The 20,144-nt window shown below is 46.4% G+C and overlaps 1 protein-coding gene and 1 long non-coding RNA gene across 7 annotated transcripts in view; one reads left to right on the top strand and one right to left on the bottom strand.

The window, feature by feature from the left end:
- Nucleotides 1–18,060, bottom strand: part of LOC140429613 (uncharacterized) — a 174,472-nt gene extending 156,412 nt beyond the window's left edge. For 4 of the 5 annotated variants that reach the window (XR_011949142.1, XR_011949138.1, XR_011949140.1 and 1 more), the window contains exons 1-2: nt 16,424–16,679; nt 11,029–11,130 (exon numbers count right to left, since the gene is read on the bottom strand). This is a non-coding gene — a long non-coding RNA (uncharacterized lncRNA). Of the gene's footprint in view, nt 1–11,028; nt 11,131–16,423; nt 16,680–17,917 lie in introns of those variants that run through there. The other variant, XR_011949141.1, reaches the window with a different exon arrangement.
- slc12a2 (solute carrier family 12 member 2) overlaps nt 17,024–20,144 on the top strand; it is a 281,965-nt gene continuing 278,844 nt past the window's right edge. The window contains exon 1 of one of the 2 annotated variants that reach the window (XM_072516856.1): nt 17,024–18,049. In XM_072516856.1, the coding sequence (XP_072372957.1) occupies nt 17,411–18,049 (639 nt within the window). In that variant the 5' untranslated portion in view covers nt 17,024–17,410. The remainder of the gene's footprint in view (nt 18,050–20,144) is intronic. The other variant, XM_072516855.1, reaches the window with a different exon arrangement.

Genomic DNA, 20,144 nt, shown 5'->3' with positions numbered 1-20,144 from the left:
ACAGGGAAGGCGGAGACACAGTGGAGGAAAGCGCAGGGGGCGACCTACGAGTATGGGGAAAAGGCTAGTCGGATGCTGGCACACCAGCTCCGTAAAAGGATGGCAGCGAGGGAAATCGGGGGAGTCAAAGATGGAAGGGGAGCCACGGTTCGGAGTGAGACGAAAATAAACAAGGTATTTAAGGCCTTCTATGAAGAGCTGTACAGATCCCAGCCCCCAGCGGGGGAAGAGGGTATGAGACGATTCCTAGACACGAGGTTTGCGAGTGTCACACGGGAGGGTTGAAACTAGTATGGCAGGGGGGTGGGCACGGGAGCAATAGGTCAGAAGGTGAGAGCATTGAGGGAGAACTAGGGAATAGGGACAGTGTGGCTCTGAGGCAGAGCAGACAGGGAGATGTTGCTGAACACAGCGGGTCTGGTGGCCTGAAGTGCATATGTTTTAATGCAAGAAGTATTACGGGTAAGGCAGATGAACTTAGAGCTTGGATTAGTACTTGGAACTATGATGTTGTTGCCATTACAGAGACCTGGTTGAGGGAAGGGCAGGATTTGCAGCTAAACGTTCCAGGATTTAGATGTTTCAGGCGGGATAGAGGGGGATGTAAAAGGGGAGGCGGAGTTGCGCTACTGGTTCGGGAGAATATCACAGCTGTACTGCGAGAGGACACCTCAGAGGGCAGTGAGGCTATATGGGTAGAGATCAGGAATAAGAAGGGTGCAGTCACAATGTTGGGGGTTTACTACAGGCCTCCCAACAGCCAGCGGGAGATAGAGGAGCAGATAGGTAGACAGATTTTGGAAAAGAGTAAAAACAACAGGGTTGTGGTGATGGGAGACTTCAACTTCCCCAATATTGACTGGGACTCACTTAGTGCCAGGGGCTTAGATGGGGAGGAGTTTGTAAGGAGCATCCAGGAGGGCTTCTTAAAACAATATGTAGACAGTCCAACTAGGGAAGGGGCGGTACTGGACCTGGTATTGGGGAATGAGCCCGGCCAGGTGGTAGATGTTTCAGTAGGGGAGCATTTCGGCAACAGTGACCACAATTCAGTAAGTTTTAAAGTACTGGTGGACAAGGATAAGAGTGGTCCTAGGATGAATGTGCTAAATTGGGGGAAGGCTAATTATAACAATATTAGGCAGGAACTGAAGAACATAGATTGGGGGCGGATGTTTGAGGGCAAATCAACATTTGACATGTGGGAGGCTTTCAAGTGTCAGTTGAAAGGAATTCAGGACCGGCATGTTCCTGTCAGGAAGAAGGATAAATACGGCAATTTTCGGGAACCTTGGATAACGAGAGATATTGTAGGCCTCATCAAAAAGAAAAAGGAGGCATTTGGCAGGGCTAGAAGGCTGGGAACAGATGAAGCCTGTGTGGAATATAAGGAAAGTAGGAAGGAACTTAAGCAAGGAGTCAGGAGGGCTAGAAGGGGGTCATGAAACGTCATTGGCAAATAGGGTTAAGGAAAATCCCAAGGCTTTTTACACGTACATAAAAAGCAAGAGGGTAGCCAGGGAAAGGGTTGGCCCACCGAAGGATAAGCAAGGGAATCTATGTGTGGAGCCAGAGGAAATGGGCGAGGTACTAAATGAATACTTTGCATCAGTATTCACCAAAGAGAAGGAATTGGTGGATGTTGAGTCTGGAGAAGGGTGTGTAGGTAGCCTGGGTCACATCGAGATCCAAAAAAACGAGGTGTTGGGTGTCTTAAAAAATATTAAAGTAGATAAGTCCCCAGGGCCTGATGGGATCTACCCCAGAATACTGAAGGAGGCTGGAGAGGAAATTGCTGAGGCCTTGACAGAAATCTTTGGATCCTCACGGTCTTCAGGTGATGTCCCGGAGGACTGGAGAATAGCCAATGTTGTTCCTCTGTTTAAGAAGGGTAGCAAGGATAATCCAGGGAACTACAGGCCGGTGAGCCTTACTTCAGTGGTAGGGAAATTATTGGAGAGAATTCTTCGAGACAGGATCTACTCCCATTTGGAAGCAAATGGACGTATTAGTGAGAGGCAGAATGGTTTTGTGAAGGGGAGGTCGTGTCTCACTAACTTGATAGAGTTTTTCGAGGAGGTCACAAAGATGATTGATGCAGGTAGGGCAGTGGATGTTGTCTATATGGACTTCAGTAAGGCCTTTGACAAGGTCCCTCATGGTAGACTAGTACAAAAGGTGAAGTCACACGGGATCAGGGGTGAGCTGGCAAGGTGGATACAGAACTGGCTAGGTCATAGAAGGCAGAGAGTAGCAATGGAAGGATGCTTTTCTCATTGGAGGGCTGTGACCAGTGGTGTTCCACAGGGATCAGTGCTGGGACCTTTGCTCTTTGTAGTATATACATAGAACATAGAACATAGAAAATACAGCACAGAACAGGCCCTTCGGCCCACGATGTTGTGCCGAACCTTTGTCCTAGATTCTAAACATAATGTAAAATTCTATCATATGATGGTCACTCATTCCTATAAAATTCTTCTACAACAAGATTATTAATTGGCCCTTTTTCGTCACATAATACGAGGTCTAAAATAGCCTTATATAAATGATTTGGAGGAAAATGTAACTGGTCTGATTAGTAAGTTTGCAGATGACACAAAGGTTGGTGGAATTGCGGATAGCGATGAGGACTGTCGGAGGATACAGCAGAATTTAGATTGTTTGGAGACTTGGGCGGAGAGATGGCAGATGGAGTTTAATCCGGACAAATGTGAGGTAATGCATTTTGGAAGGTCTAATGCAGGTAGGGAATATACAGTGAATGGTAGAACCCTCAAGAGTATTGAAAGTCAAAGAGATCTAGGAGTACAGGTCCACAAGTCATTGAAAGGGGCAACACAGGTGGAGAAGGTAGTCAAGAAGGCATAGGGCATGCTTGCCTTCATTGGCCGGGGCATTGAGTATAAGAATTGGCAAGTCATGTTGCAGCTGTATAGAACCTTAGTTAGGCCACACTTGGAGTATAGTGTTCAATTCTGGTCGCCACACTACCAGAAGGATGTGGAGGCTTTAGAGAGGGTGCAGAAGAGATTTACCAGAATGTTGCCTGGTATGGAGGGCATTAGCTATGAGGAGCGGTTGAATAAACTCGGTTTGTTCTCACTGGAACGAAGGAGGTTGAGGGGAGACCTGATAGAGTTATACAAAATTATGAGGGGCATAGACAGAGTGGATAGTCAGAGGCTTTTCCCCAGGGTAGAGGGGTCAATTACTAGGGGGCATAGGTTTAAGGTGAGAGAGGCAAGGTTTAGAGTAGATGTACGAGGCAAGTTTTTTTACGCAGAGGGTAGTGGGTGCCTGGAACTCGCTACCGGAGGAGGTGGTGGAAGCAGGGACAATAGTGACATTTAAGGGGCATCTTGACAAATACATGAATAGGATGGGAATAGAGGGATACGGACCCAGGAAGTGTAGAAGATTGTAGTTTAGTCGGGCAGCATGGTCGGCACGGGCTTGGAGGGCCGAAGGGCCTGTTCCTGTGCTGTACATTTCTTTGTTCTTTGTTCTTTTGTTCTAGACCAACTGACATTCCCGAGGGTGGAGGAGCAAGAGGTGGCTGGTTTGGGGGCACCAATTGGATTGGAGGAGCTGAGCAAGGGTTTGGGGAGCATGCAGGCGGGGAAGGCCCCGGGACCGGACGGTTCTACAGGAAGTACGTAGACCTGTTGGCCCCGCTACTTATGAGGACCTTTAATGAGGCAAGAGAGGAGGGGACCCTACCTCCGACAATGTCGGAAGCGACAATTTATTTGATCCTAAAGCGGGACAAGGACCCACTGCAATGTGGATCGTACAGGCCGATCTCGCTCCTTAATGTGGATGCAAAGTTGCTGGCAAAAGTGCTGGCCACGAGGATCGAGGACTGTGTCTCGGGGGTGATTCACGAGGACCAGACAGGATTTGTAAAGGGTAGGCAGCTAAACACCAATGTGCGGCGGCTCTTAAACGTGATAATGATGCCATCAGTGGAGATAGAGCCGGAGATAGTGGCAGCTATGGACGCGGAGAAGGCCTTTGACTGAGTAGAGTGGGAGTACCTCTGGCAGGTGCTGCGTAGGTTTGGGTTCGGGGGAGGGTTTATCAGTTGGGTTAAGCTCCTTTACAGAGCCCCGGTGGCGAGTGTAGTACCGAACCGGCGGAGGTCGGAATACTTTCGACTGTACCGAGTGACGAGGCAAGGGTGCCCCCTGTCCCCCCTGTTGTTCGCATTGGCGATCAAACCATTGGCCATGTCATTGAGGGAGTCTAATAAATGGAGGGGGGTGGTCCGAGGGGGAGAAGAGCATCGGGTGTCGCTATATGCGGATGATCTGTTGCTGTACGTGGCGGATCCAATGGAGGGGATGGTGGAGGTCATGCAAACTCTGAGGGAGTTTGGGGAGTTTTCGGGCTATAAGCTCAATGTAGGGAAGAGTGAGCTCTTTGCATTACAGGCGGGGGACCAAGAAAGACGGATAGGGGACCTACCGCTGAGGAGGACGGAGTGGAGCTTTCAGTATCTGGGGATCCAGATAGCCAGGAGTTGGGGGGCCCTACATAAACTGAATTTGACGAGGTTGGTGGAGCAAATGGAGGAGGATTTTAAAAGATGGGACATGTTATCGCTCTCGCTGGCGGATAGAGTGCAGTCGGTCAAAATGGTGGTCCTTCCTTTTGTTTGTGTTTCAGTGCCTTCCCATCGTGATCACTAAGGCCTTTTTTAAGAGAGTAGGTAGGAGTATTATGGGGTTTGTGTGGGCGAATAAGACCCCGAGGGTAAGGAGATGGTTCCTGGAATGCAGTGGGGACCGAGGAGGGCTGGCGCTGCCAAACCCGGGGAGCTACTACTGGGCAGAAAATTTGTCGATGATCCGCAAGTGGGTTATGGAGAGGGGGCGGCATGGAAGAGGATGGAGATGGCGTCCTGTAAAGGAACGAGCCTGGGGGCGTTGGTGACGGCACCGCTGCCGCTCTCGCCGACAAAGTATACCACGAGCCCGGTGGTGGCGGCAACGTTAAGGATCTGGGGCCAGTGGAGACGGCACAGGGGTGCAATGGGAGCATAGGTGTGGTCCCCGATCAGGGGTAACTATCGGTTTGTCCCGGGCAAGATGGCTCCAGAGCTGGCAGCGGGCGGGGATCAGAACAATGGGGGACCTGTTCATTGACGGGACGTTTGCGAGCCTAGGGGCACTGGAGGAGAAGTTTGAGTTACCCCCAGGAAATGCCTTTAGATATATGCAGGTGAGGGCTTTTGTGAGGCGACAGGTGAGGGAATTCCCGTTGCTCCCGGCACAAGAAATTCAAGACAGAGTGATCTCGGGTGTATGGGTCGGGGAGGGCAAGATGTCGGAAATACACCAGGAGATGAAAGTGGAAGGGGAAGCACTGGTAGAAGAGTTGAAGGGTAAATGGGAGGAGGAGCTGGGGGAGGAGATCGAGGAAGGTCTGTGGGCGGATGCCCTAGGTAGGGTTAATTCCGCCTCCTCGTGTGCCAGGCTCAGCCTGATACAATTTAAGGTGGTTCACAGAGCTCACCTGACGGGGGCGAGGTTGAGCAGGTTCTTTGGGGTAGAGGACAGATGTAGAAGGTGCTCAGGGAGCCCGGCGAACCATGTCCATATGTTTTGGTCATGCCCGGCACTGGAGTGGTTCTGGAGAGGTGTGGCGGGAGCAATATCTCAGGTGGTGAAAGTCCGGGTCAAGCCAAGCTGGGGGCTAGCACTATTTGGAGTAGTGGACGAGCCGGGAGTGCAGGAGGCGAAAGAGGCCGGCATTCTGGCCTTTGCGCCCCTAGTAGCCCGGCGAAGGATCTTGCTAATGTGGAAGGAGGCGAAGCCCCCCAGCGTGGAGGCCTGGATAAACGATATGGCTGGGTTTATAAAGTTGGAGAGGATTAAGTTCACCTTGAGAGGGTCTGCGCAGGGGTTCTACAGGCGGTGGCAACCGTTCCTAGACTATCTCGCGGAGGAAGATCAGTCTCTTAGAGGAAGATCGGTCAGCAGCAGCAGCAACCTGCGGGGGGGGGGGGGGGGGGGGGGGGGGGGGGGGCACGTCCGGGGAGGGGGGGGGGAAGGGGGGACTGCCTGGGAGGGTGGATGAGCAAGTGATAACATGAAGGGTTGGGGAAACTGGCACGTATGGGAGAGAGCCAGTGTACAAAGACATTTAAATATATCATTTTGCCATGTATATATCTTGCTCTGCGTGATTTCTCGTTATTTTGTTAGGGGGGCGGGGGTTATTGTTTGTAAGGGAGAAAAACTGTGTTAAAAAACTTTAATAAATATATATTTTTTAAAAGATGTATGTACACCTTGAACAGCCTGGTATTTGTACCATGCATTGTACTATCGGCATAGTGAGTTCTTTTGCTGGCTTTGCCTCACAGCTCTCATGAGGTTGCTATAATTTGAAACTGCGATAAAATGTTGTTCCAAACATAATTTAACAGGATTCATTTTTAGAATAGGCAACATAATAATGACATTAAATGTTTTTGAAGCATCCAATGTACTTACCATGTTTTGTACAATGAAATTAACATTGAAAAATCCCAATAATAACTTTTTCTTATTTAAGAAAAATCTGGTCCTCATGGCAAGTTGGCAAACCATTTTTATTTCTTTGCAATACACAATTTAATGATAAGTGGGGTTTTATAGATAGATTTATGATTTCACTCGAAGTAGGGAACAGTGGAAATTCTCCACTCCTAACACCCCTTGTTAATGAGGAACAACCTCTTCGTATTTGAGAATATTTCTCAACATTCTTTGTACATTGGAGCTTTTGTGAGGGCCACGAAGAAGCCAGCATGAGTTTCTGGAGTCAAACAGAAAGTAACTTTATTTACAGCAATATGTACAAAGTACCCGCAGTTCACTACCGGTTCCCTCTCTAGCCGATACCACACTGGCCAGCTCTATTTATAAAGCTGCACGGCTAATGATTGCCCCCCTCCCCCTCCTCATTGGGGGCTCATATTCCTCAAGGATCATGGGGTAACCATTCCATGCCCGCGGGGCACTGTAGGGGTTGGGTTGCTTTATCGACCCCAATTTTCACATTTTGATTTAATATTTTTAAGTTTCCATTTCTCTGTTCTTTTTGGGCTTTGCTTCATTTGTTCTTTGTAGGAGCGGCCCACTTTAATTTATCACTTAATTAGTTTCAGTTCTTCTAATTAGTTGATTGGCCCTATAATACATCATGGAGTAACCATTCCATGCCCGGTGGGCATCGCAGGGGTTGGATTGCTATATCAACCCCAGTTTTCATACTTTGGTTCAATGTTTATAAGTTTCCATTCCTCTTTGGGTTTTTTGGGGCTGTGTTCTATTTGTCTCTTTTAGAAGTGGGCCATTTTAATTTGGCCTTCAGTTAATTTCTGTTCTTCTATTTAGTTGATAAACCCTAAAATACATCATGGAGTAACCATTAGTTGACCAACCCTAAAATACATCATGTGGTAACCATTCCATGCCCAGTGGGCAGTGCAAGGGTTGGATTGCTTTATCGACCCCTCTTTTCATACTTTGATTTGATGTTGATAAGTTTCCATTGTGCTTTGTCATTTTTGGGTAGTGCTCCTACCAGGAATGGCCCTTTTTAATTTATCGCTGAGTTTGTTTTAGTTATTCTATTCAGTTGATTTGATTCTAAAATATATCCTAGGGTAACCATTCCGTGCCCAGTGGTCACCGCAGGGCTTTATCGGACCTTATTTTCACATTTTGATTTGATGTTGATAAGTTTCCATTGTGCTTTTTTTTAGGTCAGTGCCTCTACCAGGAGCGGTAATTTGTCCCTGATTTTTTTCAGTTGTTCTATTAAGTTGATTGGACCCTAAAATATATCATGGGGTAACCCATGGTACCCAACCAACAGGATCCAGGCAGGTTATAACAGGGACATTCTACTACATTAATAGCATCGTTTTTGACCACAGATGTCAAAGCTAGATTGAGTTTTACGTTTATGATGCCCTAGGAGTGGAGGAAATCAATTATTACTTTGGTAAGCTGGAAGGAAGTGCAGAATGCATGTCAGTAGCTTTTTAACCTAGCCACTCCACTAACATATTGGCCCTGATCTTCCAAGGAAGGACAATCATTAGAGTGTTGCTCTGCCAGAACTTTATCCCACCTCGACGGTTGTCCGCATTTCTTGCTAAATCTTCCAAGCATTCCCAGGAATATGGAGTGCCGTGGAGAACTCTGACAGTTTGCTGTAGAGTTGGAGGAAGACAGTACACTCCCCTTTTTATGGCACTAACTGGCACATGGTAAGCTTAAAGGTTCAGTATAAATGCTATTGAATGGATGAATGGATCAGAGTGATTGACTTGGATGGTAAGGTGGGGAGTGTGAGTGATGTAGGTCGTTGAAGTAGCAGGTAGGTGAGCTGGTAGGTGGGTACGCAGGTGACTGGATAGTGAGGTCAAGGATGAGTCACTTCTAGTTTGGGAGATAGCTTGGCTGAGAGGGTAATTGAGCAGGTGGTCGGGGATAGGTAGTCAAGGGGTAGGGGGGGGGCAGGGGTTCGTCAGGAGTCTGGGGCTCGGATTTGGGTAATTCAGTGCAAGTGATTGGGAGTCAGTTCTGTTGCAGTCATCTGTTAGACTAGGTTTTAATCTGTCTCACATTGCCTAGGTAACTATCCAATTGGACTGACCAAAGTCTTCAACTCGAACTCAGAATTGGAGAGATTTGAAGAGAGTCTTGGCAAGCTTAGGAATTGCCCATCAGAAGCTGAAACCTCTGACAATCCAGAAACCAGAAGCTCTGCCCCATGATTTCCAGGTTTCCTGACTAATAAACATCAGGAAGCATGATGATGACCTGCATGATGCAACTTCCACTCCATTATTAAAAGGGACATTCCAAACAGTCAGGGTGAAGAGTTTGGATGTGGAAAGGAAGGTGGAAGATCTAAGGCTGTACCCCACTTAAGTGATGCCACCCTGGATGCACAGCTGGGGTCTACGCGAACCTTTGGGGACACTGTTCCCTAGTGATGGGAGGCAGAATCCAGTTAGCGAAACCAAGAAGATTTGATTCGAGGTGGCACACAAAAACAGCAGAAAGAAAGTGGTGCCACCCTCCCAGATGGAATTCAGAAAGTTGTTCAATAGTTGGACAAGAAATGTGAGAGCAAATGGACATTAATTGTTCTGATGTGCATTTCAACCCCCTCACTCTGCCTTCTCAAGCCAATCATTACACCAACTTATCGTGCAGGTACTAACATGTTACTCTCTCTTTGTTCTTCCTCAGAACCCCATTTGTCCATCCACCATTGACATGTACCCTCATCCTTTTGCAATGTCATGTCTTTCCCTCATAATCATCCCCCATAAATGGTCCCCATCCATCCATTCAACGCATTCTATTACTCACACTCACAGGTCTCACCTCTACCTCCACCTCCTTGAAAGAGTACACTGCACAGAACATGCGGGAGAGGCAGAGTCATCTCATACTCAACAAGTGCAGAAGAGCTAATGCTGGAAATCAGTGGTGTTCTGGTGTTTCAAGCCATCTGAGATGGGTCTTATTAGCTATTTGCAGATGACACTAAAGTCGGTGGAGTTGTGGACAGTGCGGAAGGATGTTACAAGTTATAGAGGGACATAGATAAGCTGCAGCGCTGGGCTGAGAGGTGCCAAATGGAGTTTAATGCAGAAAAGTGTGAGGTGATTCATTTTGGAAGGAATAACAGGAAGACAGAGTACTGGGCTAATGGTAAGATTCTTGGCACTGTGGATGAGCAGAGAGATCTCGGTGTCCATGTACATAGATCCCTGAAAGTTGCCACCCAGGTTGAGAGGGTTGTTAAGAAGGCGTACGGTGTGTTAGCTTTTATTGGTAGAGAGATTGAGTTTCGGAGCGATGACGTCATGTTGCAGCTGTACAAAACTCTGGTGCGGCCGCATTTGGAGTATTGCGTGCAATTCTTGTCGCCGCATTATAGGAAGGATGTGGAAGCATTGGAAAGGGTGCAGAGGAGATTTACCAGAATGTTGCCTGGAGGGAAGATCTTATGAGGAAAGGCTGAGGGACTTGAGGCTGTTTTCGTTAGAGAGAAGAAGATTAAGAGGTGACGTAATTGAGGCATACAAGATGATCAGCGGAATGGATAGGGTGGACAATGAGAGCCTTTTTCCTCAGATGATGTTGTCTAGCACGAGGGGACATAGCTTTAAATTGAGGGGAGATAGATATAAGACAGATGTCAGAGGTAGGTTCTTTACTCAGAGAGTAGTAAGGGCATGGAATGCCCTGCCTGCAACAGTAGTGGACTCGCCAACACTAAGGGCATTCAAATGGTCATTGGATAGACATATGGACGATAAGGGAATAGTGTAGATGGGCTTTAGAGTGGTTTCACAGGTCGGCGCAACATCGAGGGCCGAAGGGCCTGTACTGCGCTGTAATGTTCTATGTTCTATGTACTCGGTGACTGAATTAAATATCAGCCAGCCACAGTACACACTCATGTTGACTTAATGTCAACAGCACACAAAATGTGATCAGGGTACAATGATAAGTTCTAACGTTTTTATCGCGCAGAACTCATTCAAATCTTTTGTCTCCCACAGGATCTTCATGCGGGAGATGATTCAGGTCACCATCATGGGATTTTTGCAGATCCTGCATCAACTCAAATGCTCATTTTTCAGTGGGACCAGTAAAGCAGATAGTTGGTTTTCAAAAAGTGCCGTTTACATCACAAGTGTGCAACAGCAGGTATTAGCGACAGGACAACATTGGAGAGTCCACATCTGAGGTCACAGGATGCTTCAAGCTCTGCTCGGTTAGATGAGAATCTATGCCTTTAGGCCATTGATGTACATGAATGTGGACATACTAGCAAGCATTCCAGCTGTATTGTGCATGCTTGCAACGTGACTGAAGGAGTCCATCTCAAAGATGCATGGCATGATGTTGCAAGCCTTTGTGGTGTTCTCTTCGTCCATCAAAAGTGTGGCTCCTGTGTAGCTCATTAAACACAGTAATCATACAAGTGCATGCAGACCCTTACCAATGGCTTGTACGAATGGTACCTTAAATACAGGTCGGTAGTAAGATATTCTCCAATTCATTGCGATCAGGAAACTGCTGGTTCACCATGAGAGAAATGATGCTGAAATGAGAGGTGGAAATGGGGACTCAGATCAAAGTGCTTTCACGTCTCCAATTGCCATCCCCCTCACACTCACAATGCTGTCGTTGTTACAATGGCTGAGTCTGCTCTAGCTGCACCGCTGTAGGAACAGTCTTTGGCGGGGTTCCTGCTGGGTTCCAAAACCCAGAGGACATTGGCCAATAACATCTCAGCAGGCAAAGCAATCTGCCTCTACCACTCTTGAAGCAACAAAGTTCCACCACATAGACGTCAGCAATTGTTTTTTTGCACGGAGATAGGCACATAGGCCTGCTCCACAATGTTTTGTTATAAATGTGAGCCATTTAAATATCATCATTTTAAACCACTTTCACATCTTGCCCATTCTCAATTTCTGGCTGACAAATGGCACTTGAGGTACCAGATGCCTTATCAGCTGCTCAGTCTGACAATTTCTAATCAATTCTGATTAATTGTGAGGAATGAATCTTATCTGTTTGACTGGCATGACTGTTAAGTACTGTTTTATCATTATGGTCTACTACAAGGCTACGTAGTCCAACTGTCGCTCAGGAGCAGCATGTGGCTCTTTGACACACAGAATGTGGTTAATTCCTTGTACTGTAATACTTATTAAATTGTGCATTGGAGGGAGGCAAACAGCTGGGTGCAGCCTTGGCCATGAACAATTTCACAGAAGGACCAAACTGGAGTGCAGGCAGCATTACTGGGAGAAGGGAGAGTTGAGATCAAACTTAATTCCAGAGCCGGTGCAGAATTTATTTTGTAGTTTTCTGCGGGTCTTACATAGGGCCATGTGACCCTCACCCCCATTCTCTCTGGCTGCCTAACCCACCCTCTTGCTGCTGACCTTTCAACTTACAGCCTCTGTCTGGAAAAGGTGGAAAGATTTTAAGAGAGAACAATAATGTAAGAACCCATTGTATTGGACAATTTGATTCAACTTTACTGTTCAGTAAGTGGTTTTAACCTCTTGACTGATCTTCCACATTGGAAGAGCAAGGCTGCCAAAGTCAGTTAAGCAGTGAGCATGTGCTAGCTCTGATGTTTGTCAGCGAACAGATTTGGTTTTGCCTTGATCTGCATTGTCTGTGAAAGAAGCCTGAAAAATAAGAGAGGGAAAAGCCTGCCAAAGGTTTCTTCACTGAGGCATGTGTAACTGTAATAAAAATGAGTCTGTAAAGTGTGTCCATGTCTTGTGGCTCTTGAATGCCTGAAGATTATCACATGTGCCTCTAAGTTTAGAAGATTTGGCCATCCCTGGTCTGTTACCGTACAATGGCCTTTCCATTCCTTCTGACCCTCTCTTTTATAGTACTCCAAATCTTCTGAATTAAATTCGATCTCAGATGCCTTACACAATGCCATAGTGCTCTCTGAATTTTCTCTGAGTCCTGTCTTGATGAAACTTTGTCTCCCTGCATGAACAGCATTCAACTGTGGAGAAAAAAATGAAACTAATTGTAGAATCTTCGAGAGTATGAGGACTATTGGAGACAACAGAGAGAGGCTGTTTGGAATTTCATCCAGGGACTTTCAACTTTGATGTACATGGTCATGATGTTCATATTTTCAAATGTCTCTGAATGAGATTGGCAAATCTATATTGGTAGCAGATACATAGTTCCAAGTCAGGTAGTAGGAGAACTTGCAGGTGGTGGTGTTCCTATGTATTTACTACCATTGTTTTTCTTGGCAGTAGAGGTTGCAGGTTTGGAAGATGCAGTTGAAGGAATTTACATGAATTGTAGCAGTGCATCTTGTATATGCTATGCAATGCTGCCACTGGGCATTTGTGGTGGAGAGACACTGGGCATTTGTGGTGAATATTTAAGTCAATGGATTGGGTGTTAATAAGCAAGCTGCTTTGTCCTGGATGGTGTTGGGCTACTTTAGTCTTGTTGGAGGTGTACTCATTTAGGCAAGTGGAAAGTGGTCCAGCATACTCTCAACTTGTGCCTTGTAGATCTGGTGGATAGGTCTTGTGGAGTCAGGTGGTGACAGTGACTGGTCCAGTTTGGGTTCAATCGATGAAAACCCTGGGATGTTGATATTGGGGGATTCAGGGATGGTAATGCCAATGACTGTCCACAGCATCCATAGAGTACAGAAGGAGGCCATTCAGCCCATTGAGTCTGCACCGACCCTCCAAAAGAACACTCTACCTAGGCCCATACCTCTGCCTCATCCCTGCAAATTGGTCATAGCCAATCCACCTAACCTGCACATCTTTGGACACTATGGGACAATTTAGCATGACAAGTCCACTTAACATCTTTGGACTGTGGGAGGAAGCCAGAGCACCCTGAGGAAACTCATGCAGGCGTGGGGGGAATTTGCAAACTCTACACAGTCACCCAAGGCTGAAATTGAACCCGGGTCCCTGCGCTATCAGACAGCAGTGCTAACCACTATGCCACCGTGCCGCCCCTGTCAAAGGGAAAAGGTTAGATTCTTTTTTGTTTGAAAAAGTTATTATCTGGCACAAATGTTACTTGCCACTTGTTAGCCCAAGCTTGAATGTTGTCTGGGTGCATATTAGCAAACACTGATTCATAATCTGAGGAATTGCAAATGGTACTGAACATTGTGCAATTATCAGTGAACATCTTTACTTCTTTTTTTTCTTATAAATTTTGAGTACCCAATTCTTTTTTTTCCAATTAAGAGGCAATTTAGCATGACCAATCCACAAACCCTGCACATCTTTGGGCTGTGGGGTGAGAACCACGCCGATATGGGGAGAATGTGCAAACTCCACACTGGCAGTGACCCGGGTCCTCAGCGCCTTGAGGCAGTAATGCTAACCACTGTGCTGGCCTTACATCTTTACATCTGATCTTGTGATGGAAAGAAGGTAATTGAAGAAGAAGCTGAAGATGGTTGGCCCTAGGACTCTCCCCTGACGTACGCCTGCAGATCTAGGATTGAGATGATTGACCTCCAATAACAACAATAACAACTATCTTCCTTTGTGCTAGGTATGACTCCAACTGGTGGCGAATTTTCCCTTGATTCTCATTGACTCAAATTGGAAGGTAATCATACTCGACAATTTATATCTGTTTTTTGCCAATTTCCACAGTGGCCATTAGGATTTTAGTTTTATGCTTGGCTATTTTTTCTTAGTTTCCAACCTTCACTCTGGGCAACCATTCTTTGCTACCATGGTATACTCCAGGAAGCCTGGTATTGAAGGATACAACTGTAGCTAATATTTATACTTCTATAAGCTTTTAGTTACAATGATACACATTACAAACATATACCTCCTGACCAACCAACACAGTTTGTTTGTTCATCTTTATAGGCGTGCAAGCAAATTCCCAGTTAATGCCCACTACCTGCATACAATTAACCACAACTGTTTTCAGTTAAAGAGGGTGGTGGTCACTTTGACAATCACTGGTAGAGCATGGGCATCAGGTTCACCAGGCTGTAAATGTCTACTCCCACCTGATAAGCATCCTGAGACATGAGTGTTCCAACATGCCGTGGAAGTTTCTCCTCTGTCTGAAAAGCCTGTGTGCCAGGCAAGGCTTTCCTTGAGCTACCCTGTCTGCTGCTTCCCTCTCTACTTCGGGACTGCATGTCTATGATCTGCAGACTGCCACTTGTCACCTTGGTTTTAATCTGAGGACTGAAGTAACACAGTGTATGCAGCATCCATGTTAATCTGAATAAAGCTGAAAAGTGCAGATCAGACCACCAAACCTCCAGAATGTGGGAAAGTTACCTCCAAAGGGCATAAAGTAGCCCTTCAGTACAAGTCCTGTGATCAAACCCTTTCTAAAACAAACAGGTAAGAAATCAGCTGGGTGTCCTGATTGGCATATTTTTCTGTCATGGCTTCAGCTTCCTCACTTACTGCTGCTTCTCACTTTGCTTTCATTGGTGAGCTCCAGGAAGCCCAGGAATCCTGTGGAGTCAGAACTCATGTAAACACAGCCCTAACTGAACAATTAACACCTTGAAATTGAAAGCCCGTCTTGTCCAAGGGAATTGTGCGCATGCTAGCTAAACATGCTGAAGTGAAATGTGGAAGCAAGCGAGTTGGAGTTGCTTTTCCAACGTGCTCCTATTTTTCTTGGATGACACCCTCTTGTCCACTTATGTTAAAATTCCTCCCAATATCTCCATCACGTTGATGGCCATGTTAGTGTTGCTTTCTATTTTCACTCGGAAAGGGATAATTTCAGTTACTATGCTTCTAACTTCCATGCATCCCACACAAATGGCAAAATCTTCTATCAATTTACCCTTTTGAATTCCTTCATATAACTTTAAAAACCTTTATCAGGTTACCGCTCAGCTTCCTCTTTACTCCTTTGCTTGAATCTGAGATGCAACTCATAATCTTATTACACTACTATGTAGTGTCCCAAAAATGTGAGCGAAAGTGATTACAAAAGTAGGGAGATTGTGCTTCAGTTGTACAGGATATTGGCGAGACCACATCTAGAGTATTGTGTACAGTATTGGTCTCCTCATTTAAGGAAAGATGTGAATGCATTAGAAGCAGTTCCGAGACGGTTTATTAGACTAATACCTGGAATGTGCAGGTTGTCTTATGAGCAAAGGTTGGGGAGGTAAGGTTTGTATCCACTAGAGTTTAGAAGGGTAAGAAACGACTTGATTGAAACATTTAAGGTTCTGAGGGATTTTGACAGTGTGGATGCAGAAAGGATTGTTCCTCTTGTGGGAGAACTAGGAGTCGCTGTTTAAAAATAAGGGGTCGTTCATTTAAGAGGGAGATCAAGTGTGGGATTCTCTATCCTATCAGCCCCATTTTCTGGTGCAGCGCGTCCCTGCTAGCTGCAGGATTCTCCATTCCCACAGCTGGCCAATGAGGTTTCCCATTGTGGGCCACCCCACGCTGTCAGGAAACATGCAGGTGTGTGCACTGCCGGCGGGGTGGGGGATCCTGCAGGAGAATTTTGTTTTCTTTCAGAGGGTCGTGAATCAAATTGGAACTCTCTTCCTCAAAATGTAGTGAAAGCGGAGTCTTCGAATATTTTTAAGGCAGACCTAGATTAATAATTTACAAGGGGGGAATGATTATCGGGGGTAGGCAGAAGTGGGGGTTGAGGTTACAATCAGATCAGCCATAATCTTATTGAATGGAGGAGCAGGCTCGAAGGGCCGAGTGGCCTACTCCTAATTCATATGTTCGCATGTAATTTCCGATTTGCTGCACTTGCCCCTCGCTATTTTCCTCCTTTGCCTTTTATCCCTTTTCTTATCCGCTCTGTGATCATTTCCTTTTTCATTCCTCGTTATGGGCACATACCTTTGTCGTATTTAGGTATCTGTGTCCTCTAACAATCCTTGTCGTGAACAATTCGCAGTTACTGCTCCACGTTTGGCCTATCTGCAAACCCCCACACACCGAACAATCTTTCTGTTCCTCTGAACAGATGTCGACTGACGTTGCTGGGCATGTCACATTTTCAGGCTATTTCCTCACCGTACTTTCTTTACCGAAATGAAGACGGGGTGAGGTGTGCAGCCCAGCAGGGGACACCTCCTTGCCGTGGCCTACTGTATTTCCGTGTATTACCGTGAAACGCAATCAAATGTTTTGAACGGGCTACCGTTTAGCACATGATGCGTTTTGCAATTTGCTCAGCACCACCCCCCCCCCCCCCTCCCGAAAAAATTGTTTGCGATTTCCAGTTTCTGCAGTATTTTCTCTCATGTGTTCTCCTATATTGTGGCTCATCTGCATTTGGAAGCATTAGGGACAGAGCGTGTTTGAAAGTGAAAGCGGGCACACACAGTGAGAGAGAGCGAGTTCGAGCCCCGCCGCAGCCTCTGCCTGGCTGTCTGTGTGTTTGTGTGTCTCTCGCGATCTTTAAGGACTGCCCTGCCCTGCGCTGTATTGAGCTGTGACTGTGTGTGTGTATCTCCAGCAGCAACACCCCGCCGCACTCTGCAGCCGCCAATGAGAGGAGAGAGCCGGCTTATAACAGCTGAGGCCGGCCAGGGATGTGAGAGATAAAGGAGGGAAGGAAGGAGGGAGACTGATAAATCGAGTGAGCGAGGGCTGTAGTCACTGAGCAGCCGGCGCCACAAGGCAGCTTCATTAATGCTGGGGCTCCGGGAGGTACGGGAGCGGCCGGTTAAACATAGTATCAAGTGTAAAGTTTAGAGAGGGGCTTGGATGCTCAGTCTAGGTTTGCAGTTTTGAATTTGGCTGCTGTGTTTTTAAAAAATTGTCTTATCTTTATTTATTTTTGTAAGCGGGGGGCAGGAGGATCCAGGGTAAGGAGGGAGGATGGAGTCCGGCTTTCCTGCTTCCCCGGCCGGCGGCGGCGGCGAGCAGGCTGAGGGTCAGGCCGGCCCCTCCGAGCCCGCCATGCCGCTCCGTCCCGTCGCCAGTCAGAGCCGCTTCCAGGTGGACCTGGTGACCGAGGGGGGAGGAGGAGGAGGGGGAGATGAGCAGAAGGGTCCGAGTGCAGACCAGGAGGTGGGGGACGGTGGCGGCGGGGCGGCAGCAGCAGCTCCTGCCTCAGTCTCCCCGCCACCTCCCGCCCCGGCTGAAGAGGCGAAAGGCAGATTCCGGGTGAATTTCGTCGACCCGGCTTCGAGCGAGCCCCCGACGTCCGGCCCGCCGCCGGCGGCGCCCGCCGGCTCGGCAGCGGGCTCCCACAGCCAGCAGCAAGCCGCCAGCGAGAGTATGAACGGCTACCCGCAGAATGGCGATACCATGCTGAGCGAGAGCAGCCTGCACTCTGCCGGCACCACCACTCATCATTACTACGATACACACAGCAACACTTACTATCTCAGGACTTTCGGCCACAACACCATCGACGCGGTGCCCAGGATCGACCACTACAGGCACACGGTGGCTCAGCTCGGAGAGAAGCTCATCAGACCCAGCCTGGCTGAACTGCACGATGAGCTCGACAAGGTACATTCGCGCACCCCCCCCCCCCCCCCCCTGGAATGAATGTAGATGCAGGATTACTATTTCCAAAGCAGTAATTTTACATATCCTTAGTGCTTAGAAGCTTTGTATGCAGCTCCATTTAAAAAATCCTGCCAATATGTTTCCTTTTATTGTAAATGTGGTATGTTGGAAATTGAAGGTATGCCGGCATCCAAGACTTGGAAGGCTGTTTGATCCCCCAGTGGCACTGCTCACTGGCAGTGAGTGAAAACCAATTGTGGTCTATAGATCAAGTGGTGCTACGGGGATAGAACTTAATTGGATCAAGACATTAAATGTAATGTATTCTTACCTTTTTAAAAAAAAACACATTTATAATGGAAATTGCACATGCGATCTGTCATTCTGCTGCCCTCCTGGATATGCGGGATGAGATATGGCGATGATGGATTTGCAGTGTGACAGGATTTCATAGTTTCCATTAAAGTATGGGCATGTATAGTGGAAAAGTTAACTGGAAGTGCAAGCATAGAATTAAGTTTTGTATACACATGTGGGTCCTAAGACTGTTGGGCCTTGGCTGCAGATTTTTAGATGAGTGTTATGGAAGGAACGCCATTCCCATGACATGACATTCACTCAGCAATTATATGCAGCCATAATTACGTCAACATATAGAGTGGATACCCAGAGTCTGAGTTGTAAATCCAACGCGAGAGTTAAGATCTCATCTTTAAAATTAAGTTCAAGTGGTTTTTCAATATTTAATAAATTATTGTTTTGGCTTTCAACTCTATTATTCTGAGAAATTGACAATTTAGTTCGACAAATAGTAGTGCTGGGATGAGTAATAAACCTTGTGGTGACATTCATGCACTATTCTTACAAGTGTAAGTGGGGTGTTGAATTTCTTTAGTTTTATTGAAAAAAGAGCTGTGCTGTTGAAGCTTTTCATCTTTTACTCATCAGGATAGACACCAGAATACCAAATTTTAAAGGGAGCAACAATTTCTACTGCCTAGGAAAGAGATGCTGATTGCTTGGCAAGTTGACTCTGATTGAGGCATTGCCATGGAGAATGCGCCAGGGAATTTATTTTTTTCCTTTCCTTCGATTTACCCATCACTTCCTTTGCTGTAGCTATCTATCTGCATTTGTGGCCTGTTCAGAGTAAGCCTGCTCTTTGAACATCCCCACAATCATGCTAGACAACGTTGGAAACCTTCCACACAGTTTTTCTCTTCACCTGCATCTTGCTTGAAACTGGCTTCATAATAATTGACAATTGCCGAAGACTGAAATTCAAGTTCTGCTGTAGCTAGTTGTAATGTTCAGGGTTATCCAGAAGTTATTGTATTTCATTTGGGTAGTGATGCTCTGAATTCCACTTTAGGTTGGGATGGTGAGGGTAGCAATATTGTAGATTGTGAAAAGTTCAACCATGGTGAATGCTATATTACTAACATGGGGTAATTTTTCCTCCACTTTGTGCATGTGTTGTGTTTTTGACAACCGCTGATTGGGTTGCTAGTGACCTTTGACCTTCCATTACACAGTGAGAAGGGGTGTGAAAAAACAAAATGTTTACTATGACTGGAAACTAGAGATGAGAGTCGTTTTGAAGTGCACCTTTTGGGTGGGGAGGTAGGGTGGTACTGATGTAAAATAGGGATGTACCACCCTGCTCCCAAGTCTTTAGCTGCATTTTAGCATATTTGGATACAGGCATTTTTAGGATGTGTACAATGTATAAGAGAATACATCCCACTGAGTTGGTCCCAAAATATAATGATGAATTGTGTACTGGTAAACAAAAGTAATACATTTGTTTCTTGCTACACCACTATGCATTCTGAGCATAGAAATCGTTATTGATGCACAACCACATGTGTGTTCATATGACATGCCTCCTTGCTTTTTTAAAACAAAAAAATTGGGAGCATTAACCCAATTATTTAGAGAGGATACGTACTGTTTAAATAGCAAAGGAATGTCATAGACAAGGTCATCTGCTAATGTCGAGACTTTAGTCTCAAAATAAATCACTTGTACAGTAATAGCCTGGGTTTTGCAGGTGGAATAACAACACAACTGTCAGCATTTGCAGCCATTATGA

Source organism: Scyliorhinus torazame, chromosome 9 (genome assembly GCF_047496885.1).
Source record: "Scyliorhinus torazame isolate Kashiwa2021f chromosome 9, sScyTor2.1, whole genome shotgun sequence".
NCBI lineage: Eukaryota > Metazoa > Chordata > Chondrichthyes > Carcharhiniformes > Scyliorhinidae > Scyliorhinus > Scyliorhinus torazame.
This window is presented reverse-complemented; position numbering and strand designations above follow the sequence as displayed.